Raw genomic sequence first — 18,770 nt, forward strand, 5'->3', positions numbered from 1 at the left:
GTTTTTGCAGGTGGACACCACCAACGCCACGTACATGAAAGCGAGATTTAGGGGTCCACTGACCCAGGGAGCCAGTTGTACGCCTTTCCTTTCGTCAATATCAACGGAATGTACAACGCTGTCAAGGCCAACGCCAATGAGCCCAATGAACGCCGGCGGCCCACTTGTTTTGTTTAGTTTGGTTTTTGCTGGACACCCTAACCGCGCCATAAGGGAAGGGATAAAGAGAGGAGTGAAAGAAGAAAGAGGAAATTGAATATTGAAAATTGGTTTTTGAGGAAAGGAAATATCGCAGTATACATATGTCTCACATCTCAGTGGACACCTGAACCGTGCATCAAGGGAAGGGATAAGGGAGGGAATGAGAGAAGATATGTCACATGGCTGCCGCACCTCTATTGCTCCTCCACTTCAAGGACAAATTGCGGCGCCGATGACCTTGGCTTGACTAGACAGTAAAGCTTTCACTTTAAAAACTTGTAATAACGCGATTGCACAGTACAGCCAACGGCTGCTCCCAATCAGTCAAACGCTGCGGCGGCTTCCGAAGCCAGCATGGCGTTCATGGCCGGACCAGTAGCTAGATAGCGCGACTTCTCCATTATGGCAGCGCCCACGAGAAAAAGGTCTTGCAGCACTTCTGGCGCTCCTAAGCTCGGGGCGTGGGAGGACGATAGTTCCTCATCACACTACAGGTATTCATAGCGTTGCATGAGGTGCAAAACGAGCCACACTGGCCGACCCAGAAACAACTACAGTCTCAAACAGATAGTGGTGGCCCTCAACAACATCTATAGATGTAATGTATGGTGCTAAGTGCGACCCTGTGACAGAGGGTGGGGTGGAGAGTGATCTCAAACATTTGACTGGAGGCTTAGCAGCAGGGCTCGATGGCATACCCGCCTCTATACTCAAGACAGCAGGGAAGCGCATACCATGATCGCAGGCAATGTTCCTGCAGGGTGGCGGCGCTCCCGAATCAGGCTAGCCCCGACGAAGGGCAATGTCAGGGCTCTGCTGAACAGCTACAGACCAACTCTATATCGCCTGTTCTGACACATATTGCCGGCTCGCATACAGAGGTGGGGTGAAGAGGCGGTCATCCTTGGAGAACTACAAAATGGGTTTAGGCCCCGTTGAAGGCTGAAGGACAACCTCTTTGTGGTAACGTCCTCCATATAAATAGCAGTAAAAGAGAAAAGGGAGCTGGTCCGGGGCTTCCTGGACATAGCCCAGGCATACGACTCTGTGCAGCATGCCAGACTGTATGTTCTTGAGGCGCTCGATATCTCGGAGGCAAGTATAACTGCTGAAGGCCTTCTATGCCAACGCCCACTGGGGGACCATGACCTGCGGACCAGTTGCTGTCTGCAGGGGCCTGCGCCAAGGCTGCCCGATGTCACCACTCCTTTTTATGCTCTTTCTCTCGGGGCTGGAACGGCGACTGTTGGAAAGTGGTGCTGAGTTCGACCTCAGCTACATGTAGGAGGACACCCTCCGCGTACGACGACTGCCGGCTCTGTTGTACGCACATGACATAGCTTTGCTCGCGGATAACGTAGGGGAGCTCCAAACGCTACTAGATGTTTGCTCCGTGGAGGGAGATGTCGATCCTCTGGCTCCGGTTCAACGCCTTGAGGTCCGCGGCAGTCTGGTTCCGCCCAGAGGCTTCACTGTAGAGCAAAGAAGTGGAGCCCCCCCCCCCCCCCCCCCCTCCTCCTGCGGGACGACTACGTTCTATGGAGGTCTTCCTGCAAAAATCTGGGCAAGAATTGTCCACCGACCGAAATTGCATACAAGTCTTCGAGAAGAGACTCCAGACAAAAGCGAACAGATGCCAGGCGTTCCTGAGCTCAGAGGTGTTGTGGTCATTTAACCACTTTGAAGTGGCCCGAACATTGTGGAAGGCGGTTGCAGTACCGGGTTCTACCTTCGGAAACTCCGTCATCTGTCTGTCGGCGGCGACACGTGTGCCCCTATAGAGACACGTCAGAGGGAGGCAGGATGATCGGCAGTAGGCACCCAGAGTAGTGTCCCGAATGAGGTGGTACAAGGTGGCCTGAGCTGGTCCTTCGAAGCACGGGAGGCCGTGGCCAAACTATTCTATGAACGTCGCCTCAGCCAAATGCAGGAGGGGCGCGTTGGGGGCAGGAAGTCTTCAAGTACGTCCATTTGAGATGTGTCAGTACCAAATGGACGCTACGAACGAAGCGTCTATCGGAGAAATACGACGTCCAAGCTGCCCCCCTCACAACGCCATCTCCACCCAACAAGCGATAGATTATCCGCGAACAAGTACAACTTATAGAGCAGCGGAATTGACAGCGAACGGCCTGCGAGAAGCTAGCCTTGGTAGTTTACCAGCAAAGGAAGACCAGGATAGAAAAGGAACCCCTATATGACAACTCCAGGAGCAGCAGACTGTTGTACGAAGCTAGGAGCTGTGTGCTTAGCACCCGTTGTCTTCGGGCAAGGTATGCACATGGAAGGTATGAGCATTACATGCCAACTTTGCGGAGGGGCTGAGGAAACTGTCAAGCACACTGTGCTGGCATGTGCAGGCCTTTTTCGGATACACAGGTCAATCCCGTACCCGACCCCATACCTGACGTGACCGACGGATCCAGCAGCCTCGGGACACTAGTGATGGCTCTCGGTTTCCGCCGACCCGACGAGCCACCGCAATGGAAGCTGATTGAAAGAACCAAGCGACATCTTGAACACTGGTGGCGCACACGAAACGGACACCCTCCTTGAGGGCTCACGTGCCACGGAAGCATAGTCGGAGTCTTTTTTTAATTTTTAGTTACCTTTTTCGCCTGATCAGGTTTTGTGCCGTTGATCTTCAGATCTAAATGATAGCCGCCAGCAGAATCATCCTCAATCATCACCACCGCCCGGTGCCTGTATTTTCGACAAAAGCCGTGCGCCTTTCGGCGGAACGGCTGCTCCTGCGCCTGGTGGTGAGGGCGAAATGAGGAAAAAGGACGGTCAGAGAAACATCGGGTTTTTGCGCACCATTCGTCGCCACATTTCAATTTAGGGGGCTGATAAAGCGGCCAGTGCTCATCATCACGCGCGTATAACGCGACGATAACGCAGTTATCGCATGGATAACGCATTTATTATGGGCACACGTGCGCGTCCTGTATATGCAGCTAGACTGCTCGCGCGTTTCACTGGTTTTACTCAGATATTAAAACCCGCATTTCGAGTCTATGTAGGTACAGCCTTTGTCAAAAGTTTAGAGCCCAGAGGGCTTGCAACCGAACCACACTCTGCGGCTCGTAATGCATCCCCAGCGTTCCAAATCATCTGAAGGTATAAGGAGATTTCTGGCCTTGCACCTTCCGATGTGTAGAAATCCCATAAATGCTACAGGAGCCCCACTACACGGCTTAGAAGGAAACACCCTGGGTTCTAATCTTCCGACAGAGGCTGTACATAAGGTCGTGCAGCAAGAGAGATATGTTTGATTAATTATGCATAACACGTTGACCAAGACATTTCGATTCAAAAGGCACAAGTGTTAACGAAAGTCAAGGACGGTGATTGGCATGGGTGACCAGTGAAGGTGTGGAGTTGACCAGACACTATCAAACGAAGAAAAAAAAGTGTCACAAGTGCTAAAAAATATTGTGCACAGTATAATTTTCCAGATACTATTCGCCATTTCTGTATACTTCTCTCCAGTGCTTCTCTAAAATGCGGATTCGAAGAGTTATGCCGTATGCCGTGCATTTCTTCTTTTCCATTCAGAGACTTCAAGTTTCTTGCGAGGTCAACTGCGGCCTTGTAATGAAAAAGAATTCCGTGCGCGGCTAAGAAATGGAACCTGTCATACGTCATAGAGGCACCATCGATAGCCATGTTTGTTCAGGCGCGCCAACACACTGACTCAGAACGGCACGAAATCGTAAATGGGCTGCAAGGGACGTCGCAGTGGAGGGCTCCTTTACCAGTGCTTTGTCGGCGCGTTCAGACGTTGTTGTCATAGCTTCCCTTAAAAATATTGGCAATTTTAACGACATATATGCCACACACAGTGGCCGCGCTGCGATTCCGCCTACGGAGAACTCGCCTATACAGATTCGCGCTGCATGCTGCTGGTGCTGCGTAGCAAGCATATTCGAATGTCGCCTCCGGAGCGTCGTGGCAAAAACAAAGCTCGGCAGCACTGCTGCATGCCTTTTCGTACGTCAACGAGGTGGAAAAGCCAGGCGGTATCATTCCATTGATTAACCCCTGCTACCAGGCCGGGGCGGCTTTGGGTGCAGAAACTACGGATGCAAGCCAATCAGAGCGTCGATGCCCGTGTGTTCGCGACATTTTCAGGGAGATGATGACTTCTTTCTTCCATGTAAGGACTCAGTGCCATTACAGCTTTATTTGGTTGATTGAATGACTAGGCTGATAATCGTGGCTGATCGTTGTAGTTGCTGCCTCGATGCCACTGCAATGCTCCCAATTTGTACCTCGACGAAATCCAAGCTGCAATTAAAGCGCCGTGTTAAGATTGGGGAACGCGGTCCTGGGAGACGGATGTGACTCATCGCGAAGCAAGGGATACGACGAGGCCTGGCGCCGGCGGCAGAAGCATAGACGACGATGGACGGGGTGGTTCCACTCCGAACCACCGAACCTCCGAACCGATCGAAGGACGCTGCGACCCACGGGCCTGGGAGAAATTACTACCAGACGTGGGTCGTCGTTAAGCAAAGATGCGGCGAGAGCTTGCGACAGCAGCAGCAATGGGTGATGCTACGCAAGGTCACGCTGAGCGAGGCTGCTAATTGAAAGATGCTGTGTACTCGAAGAGATCTCGTGCTTCGGCCATCCGGCGGGGGAGTTCGAGGGGGTTCATTCACCTGCGGGGAGACTGCGGGATACTCCTTTCCCGCGGCGGCAACGCACAGAAGACTAGCGGCAGTGGACAAGGCGACTACTCAGTGTTTGTTGATCTACCCCTTCCCATCCCCCGAGCTGTGAGAGAGCGAGAGAGCATCAGCACCGCCCCTGCCGTGGGTGGTACCGCTAGCGTCATCAACTGCCCATCCGATTGGACAACGTTCTTCAAACTAAATTCCCCAGTCAGGGATCTGGGGAATACGAACCGTATTTAACGGGATGTTGTTTTGTGATGAGAGCACTCCCTTCTCGACTGTAAATATGTAGAATAAACCCTTCTGTACAGTTACCTCGATAACGCAGTCCGACACCGTCCTTCGGAGCCGGGACCTGCGGGGCTGAACGAGTCAGCCATCTCCAGGACCCCTCCGTCTCCAACAGCCGGTATAACATTAGTTCTAGCTCTCTGCGACATATATTTTCGCATTTGTGTCTGTTCATCGTAAAAACGCCCGTGTTTCACGGTCCGCAAAATAAAACCTCAAAGCGAAGAAACCGAAACGGCGAGAGACAAGCGCATTTGAGAAATTATGAGCCAGCGGGAAAGAAAAAAAAAATAAAGCTGCGAGGCAGATCGAGTCAACTGGCCGGCAAGGGAAAAGTTTACGCGCTAGAACCGATCGGTAAATTGCGCTTCGTCCGTTTCACGCCAGGGAATTGAATTAACCGCATGTAAAGCAGGAAAAGAAGCCTGCACATGCTATACATAGCTTGCACCGACGTCACATCCGGTGGCCGTCGGCTGCTAGTCGGCCATGCTGCCGAATCACCGCCTCTAGCTTACCGCTGCCTATGTTAGCTCGCATCGTGTTGGTTCCCGTCCATCCGTAGATACATTATGGTTTCGTGTGCCACCCTTGGCTGCTCCAACCGTATACCGACAGGTCCAGGTGAAACAAGAAGCCGATTAACACGAACTTCATCTGCATTCTTAAGATAATCGCAGACATGCAAGTACGAGCGCTCCATGACTCAGTACGAATCGGCGTGAGCAGTGGCTGGCTCGCATTAAGCGCGACAATTTGGACCCCGATAAACCAAATTTACATGTGTGCGGAGCGCACTTTGTGACAGGTAAGAGGCATGTGTCGTCAACTAAATGTTTACGAAAACGTGGGAAGCAATGGTTACACCCCGAAGTGAATGTTGCTATTTTGATTGACCCCATCCGATTTGTCTGACAACACAAACCCAGACTGGGTCGCGCGTCGCTGCACTAGGCAAGCCGGTTCGGATCGCCACTACCGCAGCGAGCAATGACGGCAGAGAAAGCGGCGTGCCTTGGCCGAGCTTTTCGTCTCGTATGCGCATCGCAGACAGGCTTCTCACCCACCTGCTGTAGAAATCGTTGTGTGCCTCCATTGATTAGAAGGCTTTCATTTCTTCCAATTTCACAAAGCTGGAAAGAGTACACGATATCCCCCTGGATCACTTCAGGGAACACATCTACGCCCATCACCGCGTCGACTCCCGGTCGCAGCGTGTACGGATCTGTATCGTCGCAAATTTTCACTTTGTGTGCGTAGCGTACGCGCGCCGATCGAATAAGTTCAGAGCAGTAGCCTGCACTGAATGGTTCACTCATCTGTGGAGTAGGCATCGCGCCCGAAAGCTGAGAAAATAATCCAAAGCGTCCGAGTTGTGGTCAGGCGTCGCAGGATGGACGGGCGGAGACGGCCGAATGGTTCGGCAGCATGGCCGCCAGTGCTTGATGGGGGCGGAAGTGACGTCACGTGCAAGCTATGTATACCCACGCCACCGCACCTTAGGGTGCGAGCTCCCACTCGATGGTATCGTGTTCACGTCGCAACGTACAGGCGTGGGCAGGTTTACATCGGAGCGCTCGAGCGGTACTCTGCAGAGCAAATGAAACCAAATTTTACAGCAGGTACTGGCTTTCACGGTTGGTGTTTGCGTTGAAGCGAAGCTGCATAAAAATATAAGCAAGGAACGAGCGCATTGCCTTTAAAGAGGCTCTGAAACGAGTTCAAGGACTACTCAAGAATGTACATTCATGGCCGTTGCTATTGACTGTATTGATGGCCGCACGTAGGTGCTATTGTGGTCCAGCTGGCTGAATTGGAGTTCAAGCTCACGACGGTTGAAAGCAAAATCATCGCGAACTGTTTTAGCTTTCAGCGTTATGCAATGATTTCGCCAAGTCTTACTTACCTCTAACAACGCACCAGCAGACCTGAGGCATTTTTTGACTTTCCCGCAGTACAGGAGCTCAACGCTGGCGGTCTTGACATCGGTAAAAACGTCCGGGAGGCAGGCGACGATCGTGTGTGGTTCTGCCTGCATGGCGGACGTTTGCAGACACAGGTCGACAACCTCTAGTTTGTAATTAGTTCTGTGCTTTACGCTGATTAATACAAAGTGTTTAGCTAATACCAGGCGCTCACCTTCAATGAAAGCGTGACTGTAACGTGCAGTCAAACTTGTTAATGCACCCAGGCAGATCAGAGAGTCCTCTTTACTGTTACTATCTGGCTCGACTGCGGCGCCGCCAATAGTTCGCGAAAATCGCCAGCACACACGCTTTTTTGTATTTCGCATCCATCAAAGTGCGGCCGCCGCGGCCGGAATTGAACACACGACCTTGTAATCACACCTGAATGACAAAGCCGCTGAGCCAACGTGGCGGGTAGAGCGGCAAGAACTATAGTGAAATGATACGATATTAGGCTTGCAACCATTTCCGGCGCATTTCTGCGGAATTTATCAATTAAAGTAATCATCGAGGCAATATTATCCTTAAGATTCGCCTTGCACTTTTCCTCCAGCAGTCCTTCTGCGCAACCTGAAGTATCAGATGTTTAGGGAAACCCACCACTAATTTTTAAAAATAGGGTTTTGGTTTGGTTTGGTTTATGGGGTTTAACGTCCCAAAGCGACTAAGGCTATGAGAGACGCCGTAGTGAAGGGCTCCGGAAATTTCGACCACCTGGGGTTCTTTAACGTGCACTGACATCGCACAGTACACGGGCCTCTAGAATTTCTCCTCCAAAGAAATTCTAGCCGCCGCGGCCGGGATCGAACCCGCGTCTTTTGGGTCAGCAGCCGAGCACCATAGCCGCTGAGCCACCGCGGCGGCAAAAATAGGGTTTTGAGGTAAACAGAAGCTTTTTGCGGCATAGTAATAACAGTGTTGGCGGACGTCAAAAAATAAGCGAATCATGTTAACTGGTATAGCGGTTAACTAAATTTTTAACTTTTTAACTGTTACAGTTAGGCGTCTGATCGCAATTTATAGCCGGCCGTTAGTAATAGACGTATCGTTTTTTTTTTTTTTAGAATTACGAAAACGCCGTTACCCTCGCGTCTCTGGCTGAAAAAATTAGGGCTATTTCTGAAGGGGTCGGAAAGTTTGTCTAGCACTATAATGCTTCAGAAATTGCGATGTATGTCAGATTACCCTTCTTTGTAATCTGTGCCATACGCTTTGCGGCAGAGAAAGCAAAGTACTTTCTTACTCACCGATAACTATCCTTTTAGTTAGAAGCTATTTCCCACTCTACCGCGTATTTTTCGTCCTATATACTGCAGTGGTTTTCGTGTTTAGTTCAACTTGCTCACAATCTGCCGTTCCAGAAGTCACCATTTATTTGCGGACGCCTGCAGCACGCAAGGAAGTATCGGCAGGTTGAAAGTATGGAATGTGCGCTAAATTAAGTTGTGGAGGGCTCAGTGTTTCGCATTTCCTTTCACACCGCAGCAGCCGCCATGTACGTGACGCTAAGAAGTCACCTCTCGCAAAGCAGCAACCGTCACCCGAGTTTTCTAAGAGGAACGCCAAGATCAGCAGTCAGCGATGTTATTTCCACTTTTACTCTTAAGAGACAAGCGGTTACACGTGTATTCAGCATCTTTCGTTCGGCTCTACAGCCACACAAGATTGCAGCTCTCCTAAAATCTCCAATTTCCTTTTTAAAAAAACCCGCTAAATCTTGAAACGACTAAGAAGCATCACTGCGTCCCGTGGGGGCCGCTTTTGCGGCCGTCATCGTCGCCGCGATCAACTCACTCGATCTCCTACATGGCAGCGCCGCTTTTCGAGAGTAACAGTTTGTTCATTTGCGGCTTCATTGCACCCGCTCGCAACCAGATGGCGTCGAAGGAGCGCGCGCGTTCCTTGCCTGACAAAGAGGCATGTTTTGCGTGTGATACTGATCTTCGTTTTCTTGTTTGAATCAGCCAATGCGATGTGATTCAGTTCGCTAATGACTCAAATGATGCAACTCTTCCTCTTATCATAAACGATGGCGAATTTGCCATTCCGAGACATTTCCACCGTCTTAATCACCTCTCTTAATCACGCAAACCCGTCGCTTGTGCTCATCCAACACGTTGCATGTTGTTGTTCGTAGACTAGCAAATCATCATGCACAGCTTAAACATTTCGTTTCTTTTTATTTCTTGTGGATCTTTCGTCATTTCTTCTACGTGTGCATGTGTTCACGTCCGCAAAACGAATTTTTGATAGTCGCTTCTACGCTCGTATGACTGAGTGCCCTTGGTGGAAGTATCTAGGATTTATCTATAGTTCATTTCTATATACAGTGAGTCCTTTTTAAAGAGGCTCTTAATTATAAATTCATATTTCGTTTCATTCCTCGTTGAGCAGAAAGGAGACAACGGTAGAGACGCAGCAGTAAGATAATCTTGGGATTTATTCGGCATACACTGACCATTCCGAATGTCTAAATCTGCCCTCGCTCCTTGCGAAGGACGCAGTCAGCAGGGGAAACTTAGCAGATGGTCCCCAGACCCGGTTGGTAACGTCCAGCACTTCTTGACTGCATATGCCTATCTCCTGTTTCACTGTTGCGTATTGGCTCGCACGAAGGACGGGACGGCTGTGGTGCTCGTCTCGAATGTCCGGAGTCCGAAGGGCGTCCATGGGTGGAGGCCGAGACGGCATCGCACGCGTGGCAGGTTGCCGCTTCGAGATCCATCCAGAGCTCAGGCGTAAGTTTGCTCCTGCCGTAACTGGCACACTGACCGGATGCTTTCGGAGCAAGAAATTCCTTTAGCTGTCAATGTCGGGCTGCTTCGATATTTGCGTCGAAACACGAGTTGGGGCTTCTTGCGAAGGCCGGGTCGAAACTTGGTAAGAAACCCGTCGGTCTGCGCCAAAGCGTTTTCTTGGGAAGGTATTTAGTTAATAATTTGTTCTGGTGCACACGTGAGCATGTGGCCCGTGACAGGAATGCGCAAAGCCTAGAGCATACATGCTACTGTAAATTTTGCCACTATGCCGCACTTGTTGCAAAGTCCATGCCCAGCTTACCTTACTAGTGTTCTACCTTATCGTTCACTGACTTTAATATGCATTTGTCTTTGACCAGAAGTTGCTATCCAGCCGTTTTATTATTATTCAGACCTACTGCAGAATGCGATTAGTTGTAGAAAGTGGTGGCTAATAACGCATACCGCTTCCTGAATTAATTAGCACCTCTACCCTCCCATTTGAAAAGGAGATTTATAGAATACAAAGCAAACTTTCACCTATGAACGCTATTGGAAGACCATCAAAGCACTGCAGTTAACGCGCTACATCTTCGGTGCGTTAACAACAACCCCAGCTTTTGTTATTACAATAAAAGACCTCTTACTGCACGTAAAAACACTGCAGCTATCTGCTGCTGCGATAACAGGTACCGGTACTGACTGATTATTGTGAGGTCAGGGACTTCGACCTCAACCTCATGGTTTGAGTTGCGGTGCGGGTCATTGTAAGCGGTGGCTGGATGTTGAGATGAGGCCGCCCGAATAGACCTCGGCCTCAAATGATGAGGTTGAGCGAGGTCAACGTAACCGGCCCGAGGTCGTCGTTGGGAGGATGAGTATTGCGAATTCATTTTGCCATTTCTACATGCAGGTTATATCAGCTGTTGGAATGCTGAAATAATGCAAGTTTTGAAACACGAGCACTTGTGATAGAAATAGGTAGGCGAACCAAAAGTCGTCTATATAAAAGAAACCAGTGCTTCATATAAGTTTAGTATGACATTGCCGTGACTATTCGCACATAAAGAATAGGCCGTATTGGTGCGGCTGCAAGTTACTTTTGAAAAGTTCACATCAACGAAGTGACGTTTACAATGCCCGAAACGACCTCGTTTTTTACCTCCGCTGTAATGATGCTTCAGTTATAAGCCTTGAGCGTACCCTGAATCTGCAAGCGTAACGATACTTCGCGCGCGCTTTCTAATCACGCCTGTGCGGACTCGAACGACCCCCCAGATGCCGCATGGGACACAAGAGACTGGTCGTTTCGCGCCTTAGAGTTTTTCAACAACAACAACAAAAAAAGCTTCAGAAACTGAGGCAGACAGTACAGCTTCGTTGCGCACGGCGCGGGCTGGCAGCATTCCGATGTCTCGCCACAGTGAATCGACCTTTGGAGCAGAAAAGAACCCAACGCAAGGGGACCAAGCACGGAGGGAGGTGGGGGCGGGGGATGTGGGGAAAGGAGGCCATCCCGCTCCCTATCGCGAGTGAGCGGTGAGCAATATAAGGCGCCGGGGGGCCTCCACGAGGAACCCCGGGAAGCGCGCAGCCCGCAGATGGCGCAGTCAGGACTACGGTAGCTATGGACGGGGCGACAATGGCAGCCGCCGCATTCCACGTCGGGGTCGCGGCAGAGACCGCGCTCGGCGCCCTTTGAGGATGGGAAGCAGGGAATGCATTGTGCGCGCTCCCGGATTTCCCACCGCTCCATCTCGGACCCCAGCACCGTGTATGGTCGCCGCGAACAGCACCCAGACAGGCTAAATGCCACACGCGCGTGGTGCACAGGAAGAGGAAGAAAAACGGAAAAGCCTACGTGGCGTAACAAGGGGACACGTCGGGGCACGCTTTTATCCCCGCGGAACGTTGCTGCAACGAACATCTTTCGCACCACCCCCCTTCCCGCTCTCTTTCAGGTGAACTTGAGGCAGCTCCTTGCAGGTCGTATCAAATCCCAGTGCATAGCATATTCGTTGTTTTATTTATTTATTTTTTTGGAGGGGAAGGGGAAAGGGGGGAATTCCAAAAATGCGTTTTTCCTGTGAAGGCGGTTTCGAAGTGAAGATTAAGAACCCTATACTTCGTCGGCTGAACTTACCTTGAGACCTACGAGGAAAAAGGGCCCCTATTTTGGCAATAGCCTGGTGCCGCGAGATAGCGTGTAGCACTTCGGAACAATTCGCTGATTGCAGTTATATCCTATATTGGTTTGGTTTGGTTTTTGTGGGGTTTAACGTCCCAAAGCGACTAAGGCTATGAGAGACGCCGTAGTGGAGGGCTCCGGAAATTTCGACCACCTGGGGTTCCTTAACGTGTTATATCCTATGTTGTTCCACCGAATGTCGTGCCACCTAAAGAAATATGCGGATTCGATCGAATATTCAAGCTTATCTACTGCCTTACCTACCCTATAGCTTGTCATTGCCGCGCTTTATTCAGACAAATATCACCGATAACGTAGCCTGTCTAATCATAGCTTTATTTACTTGGCCTGCTATGCTACTATAGGGGGTCTAACGTCCCGAAGCGACCCGTAGGTTGTGAGGGAGTGCCGTTTCGAGCTTTCTATTAAATGACACCTGCAGAATTGATGCGTGCAGCTATGACTGCGATTTGCGCCTCCCTAATGTGGTAATTAAGTGTTTTATTTCAGCTTAAGTGATGCGTCTTTCACGGTGCAGAAGCACCGTGAAAGACGCATCTGGTTATTATAATTATAGCTGGGGATGCCGTGACTGTAGTGCAAAGTTAGGTTGTTGGTAGCTTTCGTACGGTATGTTTAGCTTCCCACCAAAAGTAAACAAAAAAAGATAAGCGCCTTTTAAAGCAATCAAACCTATGAAACTGTAAAGCAGCCGCAAAAAAGGTGCAACTGTAACGACCCCACCCTTAGTATGGGTGTGACAAGCATAGTTTTCACGTTTTTGGGAGGGTGTAAGGGTGCGAGTTATAGATGCGGAAATGTACCCTTAAGGGTGTAAATTTTGAAGCGAAAGCTTCACTACGGGACCTCTGGCTTCAATTGCGGACTGTGTAAATACGACCTTCAGCTGAGTTAGAGGTCACACAATGAAAAAGAGAAAAAGAAATTTAATCAATACCCATGACCGGGAGTCGAACCCGCGGAACAGATCTCCTTTAAGGACTGCTCAGTGAGACCACTATAGGCTATCGCCGCATTTTTTTATTGCATGGAAATAGTGCCAAAAGGAAAATTTAAGCATGCTTACTCCACAAAACACCAGGCCATCATACCCCTGCATTACCCCACCTTCCAGAGCATGAAAAGTCTGGGAAGTACACACATGCATCCAGATAGGGGAGCCAGCTAGGCGGCTCTTGCAGGGCAGCATATACTTCCCGCACCAAAGCGCATTGTTCACGAAACAAAGATTTCGGCGACCATGGTGATTCGGCGTGGCGGTCCATCGTGCGGCTCTTCCAGAGTCTAAATAGTCCCAGCAACATAAATAGATCATATGGCACAACACAGTCTTTCTCCACACGCAAAAAACGGATGCTGTAGGGTGTGATGTCAATGCCCTTCTTAACTGTTCGTTGTAATATGTCCCAGAAGAACACAGCATCAATGCACAGAATAAAACAATAGTCAATTGTCTCTGGTGTACTGCACAGGCGGCAATTCACCGTCCATGGCGCAAGCATCTGCTTAGCATGAAGCCATGCCTTCACAGGCAGCGCAGATGTGTGCAGTTTAAAGAAGAATGTTTTTGCAGCAGAAGAAATGCACATTCGCCTAACACTTTTAAAAAACTGGAGCCAAGGAACTTCAGAAAAGGTTGCCGATACAATGGTACAGGAAACAAATACTCTGTAAGTGCTTGAGTCATCTGCCTTCTGGAGAGGCTATACAGGTAGTCTAAAGAAAAGCACACAGTGACGAAATTGAAGATGTCAGCAACTTCTTTAAGGAATCCCCATAAAGGCCCCTCACGATAGTGTACAGTCGGTGCGAACAGGAAAGGCAAATAAGCACTGAGACGCCTAATAAGCACAGCTACTAAAAAAAGGGGGTTTGCCGATTTGAAAAAGAAAAAACGCGAAACAAGCTTATGCACGAATAAGTGAACAAGGCCTATTCCACCAGACTCTAGATTAAGAAATAGGTTGTCGCGACACATGAGTTCCCGTTGGGAACGCCATACGAAGGTAGCAAATATTGTGTGCATCACCTGCACTTTCTTCCTCGTACAGTGGAGAACCTGCAGCACATAGACAAGTTTTGCAAATAAAGAAAATGATGCAGACTTGAGCTGGAGCAGACACTGATAGTTCCCTACCCAACCAAGGCTGGGTTTGTCGCCTCATGGAGATGATCTGTGAATCCCAGTAGGCTCCACTGTTGCGAATTTGGTGAAGAGGAACCCATAGGGAGCGAAGGGCCCCGCAGTCCTAGCTTATGCCACCATAATGACGGCGTTGTACCCCAATGGCCCAACCAAAATCCCTTGGATTTATCTAAATTAAGAGCCGCACCTGATACTTCGCAAAACTGTTCAGTCGAATGTAATGCCTCAAGTACACTCGTTTTGTCAGAACAAAAGAGGACGACATCATCTGCATATAGGCTAATGTTAAGCTAGACGCCTATGGCGCCAGTAGCTAATTTCCCCCTACCGTGTCCATCTGGAGGGGTTAGGAATGGCGACAGTGCGTCGCGCGCTTCGGACGCTTCGGACGCTGTCCAAGCCGCGGGAAGCGGGGAGCAAGACCGCGAACAACCCTGTCGGGGCCGCAGGGGGCCGACGACCGTGCCCCATTGAAAAGAGATTAGCGGTCAAGTGGGCAGCGCTGGATTAAGGGGGGGGGGGGGGGGGTCTAAGGGGGCTGCAGCCCAGGGCCTCACCTCGGACAGCAGGAGAAGGGGCCCATTTATTCTAATTTGCTTAGTATATGGAACCGCAAGCAATGGAACTTTGAGCGACAGGTATGAAGTGAGAAAACCAGAACAAGATGGGCCCCCAACTTATGTAACTTCATTTAGCTTAATCTGTTGGGGAGAGCTTGTCGAGCTGCAAAAACAGGAATTCCCCTCCACTCCGGAGGGGGGCCTCCTTTCTTACGAAGCGATATATGCGTTTGTGTACAGATTGCGGAAGGGTTTTCGTGGTTTTCTGTCAATCCCTAAGTACAGTGGCGTCTGAAGGTGCAGTATGTTTGAGAATCCTGGCGTCGGCATAACAGGTGGGACTCCTGCCTCCCCACCAAGAATTCTGCTGGGACTGCTTTCATAATCCACTAAAAATCCACTAATTAATTTTTAAACCCACACATACATCCGATGTAAAAAATACTTGCTTTGCGCCCTCTGCATGGCTTACAAATATAAGGATATGCAACGCATTAGTGTCACAAGTATGATTAGAGCAGGGTAAGCAAAAACGAAACTAGAATGCGCAGCAGAATTTGAAGCGGCGTCAACTTATGCGAGTATCATTTACAGACTGTTGAGAAAACAAATGCGCTCAGTAGAATGCGTCCCTCAGCCACACGGGCGTATTGTTCGAGTTTCGCAATTTCGCACAGATACGACATTTGGTTGTCAGAATTATACAACACCGGGTTTTCTTCTTTAGCTTTACCAAACTGAAAAATTAATCAGGCTGTGCTAGCTTCTTGGAACTTCCACAGTTTCACTTTTGCTCCGGTGGCCACTAGGAAAGTGAAACACTCGTTTATGGTTTTATGTTTAGGTTTATGGGCTTCAACGTCCCAAATCAAGTCTGGCTATGCGGAGCTCCGTAGTGGAAGGCTCCGGACGGGCCTCTAGCATTTCGCCTCCAGCGAAATGTGACCTCCGCGGCCGGGGCAGTACATTTCGTTCTTTCTTTTTTCTTGGGATTGGTTTTGTAGAGCCAGGTGAAATTTAATTTTTGAGGAAATAAAAGGCGCAGTAACAGCTTCACTTCTAGGTGGACACCTGAACTGTGTCTTGAGGGAAGGGAGGAAGGTGTGAATTAAACGAGAGAAAGAGATGCCGTTGGCTTATTGCATTATGGGGGTTTAATGTCCCAAAGCAACTCAGGCTATGAGAAACGCCTTTGAAGGGCTCCGGAAATTTCGACCGCCTGGGTTTCTTTACCGTGCACTGACATCACACAGTACCCAGGCCTCTAGAATTTCGCCTCCATCGAAATTCGACCGCCGTGGCCGGGATCGAACCCGCATCTTTCGGGTCAGCAAACCGAGCGCCATAACTACTGATCCATCGCGGCAGCAAAAAAAAAAAAAAAAAAAAGGTGCCGTTGTGGAGCGCTCAGGAATGATTTCGACAATCTGGGGATCTTTAACGTGCTCTGAAATCGCAGAGCACACGGGCGCCTTTTCGCATTTCGCCTCCATCAAAACGCGGCCGCCGTGCGGCTGGGTTTGAACCCGGGTACGCGACTCAGCGCCGAGCACGTGCACTGATTCAGGACTTAAATTCTGCTATTCAAATCTGCCCCATGAGGGTAGTAGTAAACGTTCGTCGCGTAATCAGATTAATTTTAATAACTTTTAATAATACCCTCTCAGGGCACTAATTAATGTGTGTTTCTATTTCCTAGTCGCTGCCGGCAGCCGGAGCACCCAGCTTAACTGTAGGAAGCTAGCTCAGCCTGCTTTTCTTTAATGCGTGAGCATTGAAACAGTGCTGTGAACAAAAACCCGTCTGTCGGCTCATGTACGGTGTCATTGAAAGAGGAGAGTAGGCGGCGCGCGCAGCGCACTGCAATGCAGCCCCGCAAGTTGTCGGTAGGCTCACGTGGCTCTTCCGTGGAGTTCGGCGCTCGGCCACAGATGTGCAGGATCAATCAAACTTAGAGGGAACACGGCTCCGCGTGGCCAGGTACCTGCGGAGTGCCATTACATCTAACCCATTCATGAATCAATGCAGAGTGGCGCACGAGATAGGGACCTTTACGTGGTGCTTCGTATCATCTGTCCATTTGCATGGGTTTGCTACCGGCTTGGTCGCAATAGTGCTCCGCTTGCGCGCCGCCACACGGAGCCGTGTTCCCTCTAAGTGTGATTGACCCTGTACACGTGTCGCGCGTTCCAAGAGTCGCGTTGTGTTTTGTGCGCTGTAAATCTAATTCTACTGCATTACTGTTGCATGAATCCTATTGTTCTTACTTCGTTCTTTTTAATTAGGTGAAATTACAATGAAACATGGGATACATTCCAGTAGTGTAGCAGAGGGCAGGGGGGTGAGTGGAGGGAAAGGGAGAGGGGGCCTACATTTCCATTAGCCCAGGGTCCCCATTTTTCTTAATCCGGCCCTGCAAGTGGGTGGGGGACAGTAAGGTCGGCGACTTCTTAAACCCCCGACTGTCTAGCTAAGCAGTGGACGTTACTGGCGCCTCTAGAGTCGGGCTCTGGCGAGCACTGGGCTCCGCCCACTTGTATCTACGACGCCATCGCAGCAGTATTGGTTGAAATTGGGCGAGAGCGGATTTAATAAAGCTCCGCCCAATTATCAAAGGTATTAAAACCCGCTGCAACAAAGAGGGACGAGCGCGCCGAGTCCCAGTCTCGGCCGCTTTCTTACAGCCCTTCTTTTTAAAAGCCTTTTTCTAAACCGCCTTTTTCTCCAAGTTCTTGTATTGTCTTCAATAAATAAGTGTTTTGCTTCTCAAGAAGTTTGGAGTTGCTGCCCCAACCGGCAACGTGTCGCCGGACGAGTGGACGAAGACGTGAAGTGCCCAGCATGCAATCGGACCAACCGGCCATATCGACCTTTTTTTTTAACTGCTAAAATCTTAAAGGGACCCTGAAAAGCTCTTTGCCAAGGTTAGCAAAAGCCCACGAGAGATCGGTATTCCATCACTTGTCACCGCACCGCAAAAATTGTTAAGCGAACTCCATCAACACCGAAGATATCGCGGATTAAAAATGGTGTTCCTCCTCTCCCCCACATACCACCCTCAACTCATACACGCGGGGCTCGCTCCGAAAAAAAAAAGAAAAGACGGGCCGATGCTCCGCCCATGCATACGTCAAGCAAAGGCGCTCTGCTTGTTTACTTCCGGTGGTCGTAGACACATGTGCGAAAGTGAGTGCGATTCACTGCGGTGCGCTGTTGCGAACGGCGTCGCAACGTCCGATCGCAGCTCGTCGCCTGCGTGCAACTTGCTAGATGTCAACGACGAGCCGCGCGCGGCAGACGCAACGACGGGAAGCGGAAGCCAAAGCGAGCACGGAGAGCGGCAGCGTCGTGATGACGTACAGCGCGCTCCTCAGGGCGCTCGCGGCCGAGCCACGCCGGGCCGGCCTGCCAGCCTTGATGCCGGCCGCCGGCGAGTGAAAAACGCGCTAGTATTGTTTGTTCACGTTTATAGCAAGCCCTGGGATAGATGCATGTCAAAAATGCATCACTTCTGACGGTCGTTGGCCAATACCGAGCTGATCGTAAAAGTGATGAATGCGATACTAGCAAATTTCATCCCATAGTCGCTTTGGCGCTGCTGCGGCGCTTCGCCTGCCGCCTGCTAGCTCCGTTGCTGAAGGCGTCGTGGAAATCGAATATATATTCTATTATGGGACGAGTTCGCAGTAAAGCGATGTGAAGAGTAGGCCTTTTGATATAGCGCAAGCGACTTCCGAAGCGCCGTCAGCGATACGAAACCATTAGGCCTAGCGACGACTAGGGCAGCCTGGGACCAGCGCGCAGTTCGTCGCCCGGCGTTGCCGCAGTTGGCGTCGTTGCCGAAAGATCCACTTTTGAACAGACATGTTGTCGTTGCTCGAATCTAGGAAGCATCATCTCTGGTAGAATGGCTGTTTTGTATTTCCTTGTGCGAACGTAAAGTACGCCGAGAATGCCGGCCGGCCGACCGGCCTGG

At 50.2% G+C, this 18,770-nt stretch overlaps 1 protein-coding gene across 1 annotated transcript; it reads right to left on the reverse strand.

Annotated features, from left to right (window-relative positions):
- Positions 1-521: 521 nt before the first annotated feature.
- On the reverse strand, positions 522-13,677 carry LOC149353200 (uncharacterized). Its single transcript, XM_089575763.1, has 4 exons — positions 13,196-13,677; positions 6,673-6,763; positions 2,811-2,957; positions 522-689 (listed from the first exon to the last, which is right to left on the reverse strand). The coding sequence occupies exons 1-4, from the start codon at positions 13,675-13,677 to the stop codon at positions 522-524; spliced, it is 888 nt and encodes a 295-aa protein (XP_089431889.1).
- Between the last annotated feature and the right edge of the window lie 5,093 nt (positions 13,678-18,770).

This window comes from Amblyomma mixtum, chromosome 3, assembly GCF_055824585.1.
Source record: "Amblyomma mixtum isolate Tamu chromosome 3, ASM5582458v1, whole genome shotgun sequence".
In the NCBI taxonomy this organism is placed as follows: domain Eukaryota; kingdom Metazoa; phylum Arthropoda; class Arachnida; order Ixodida; family Ixodidae; genus Amblyomma; species Amblyomma mixtum.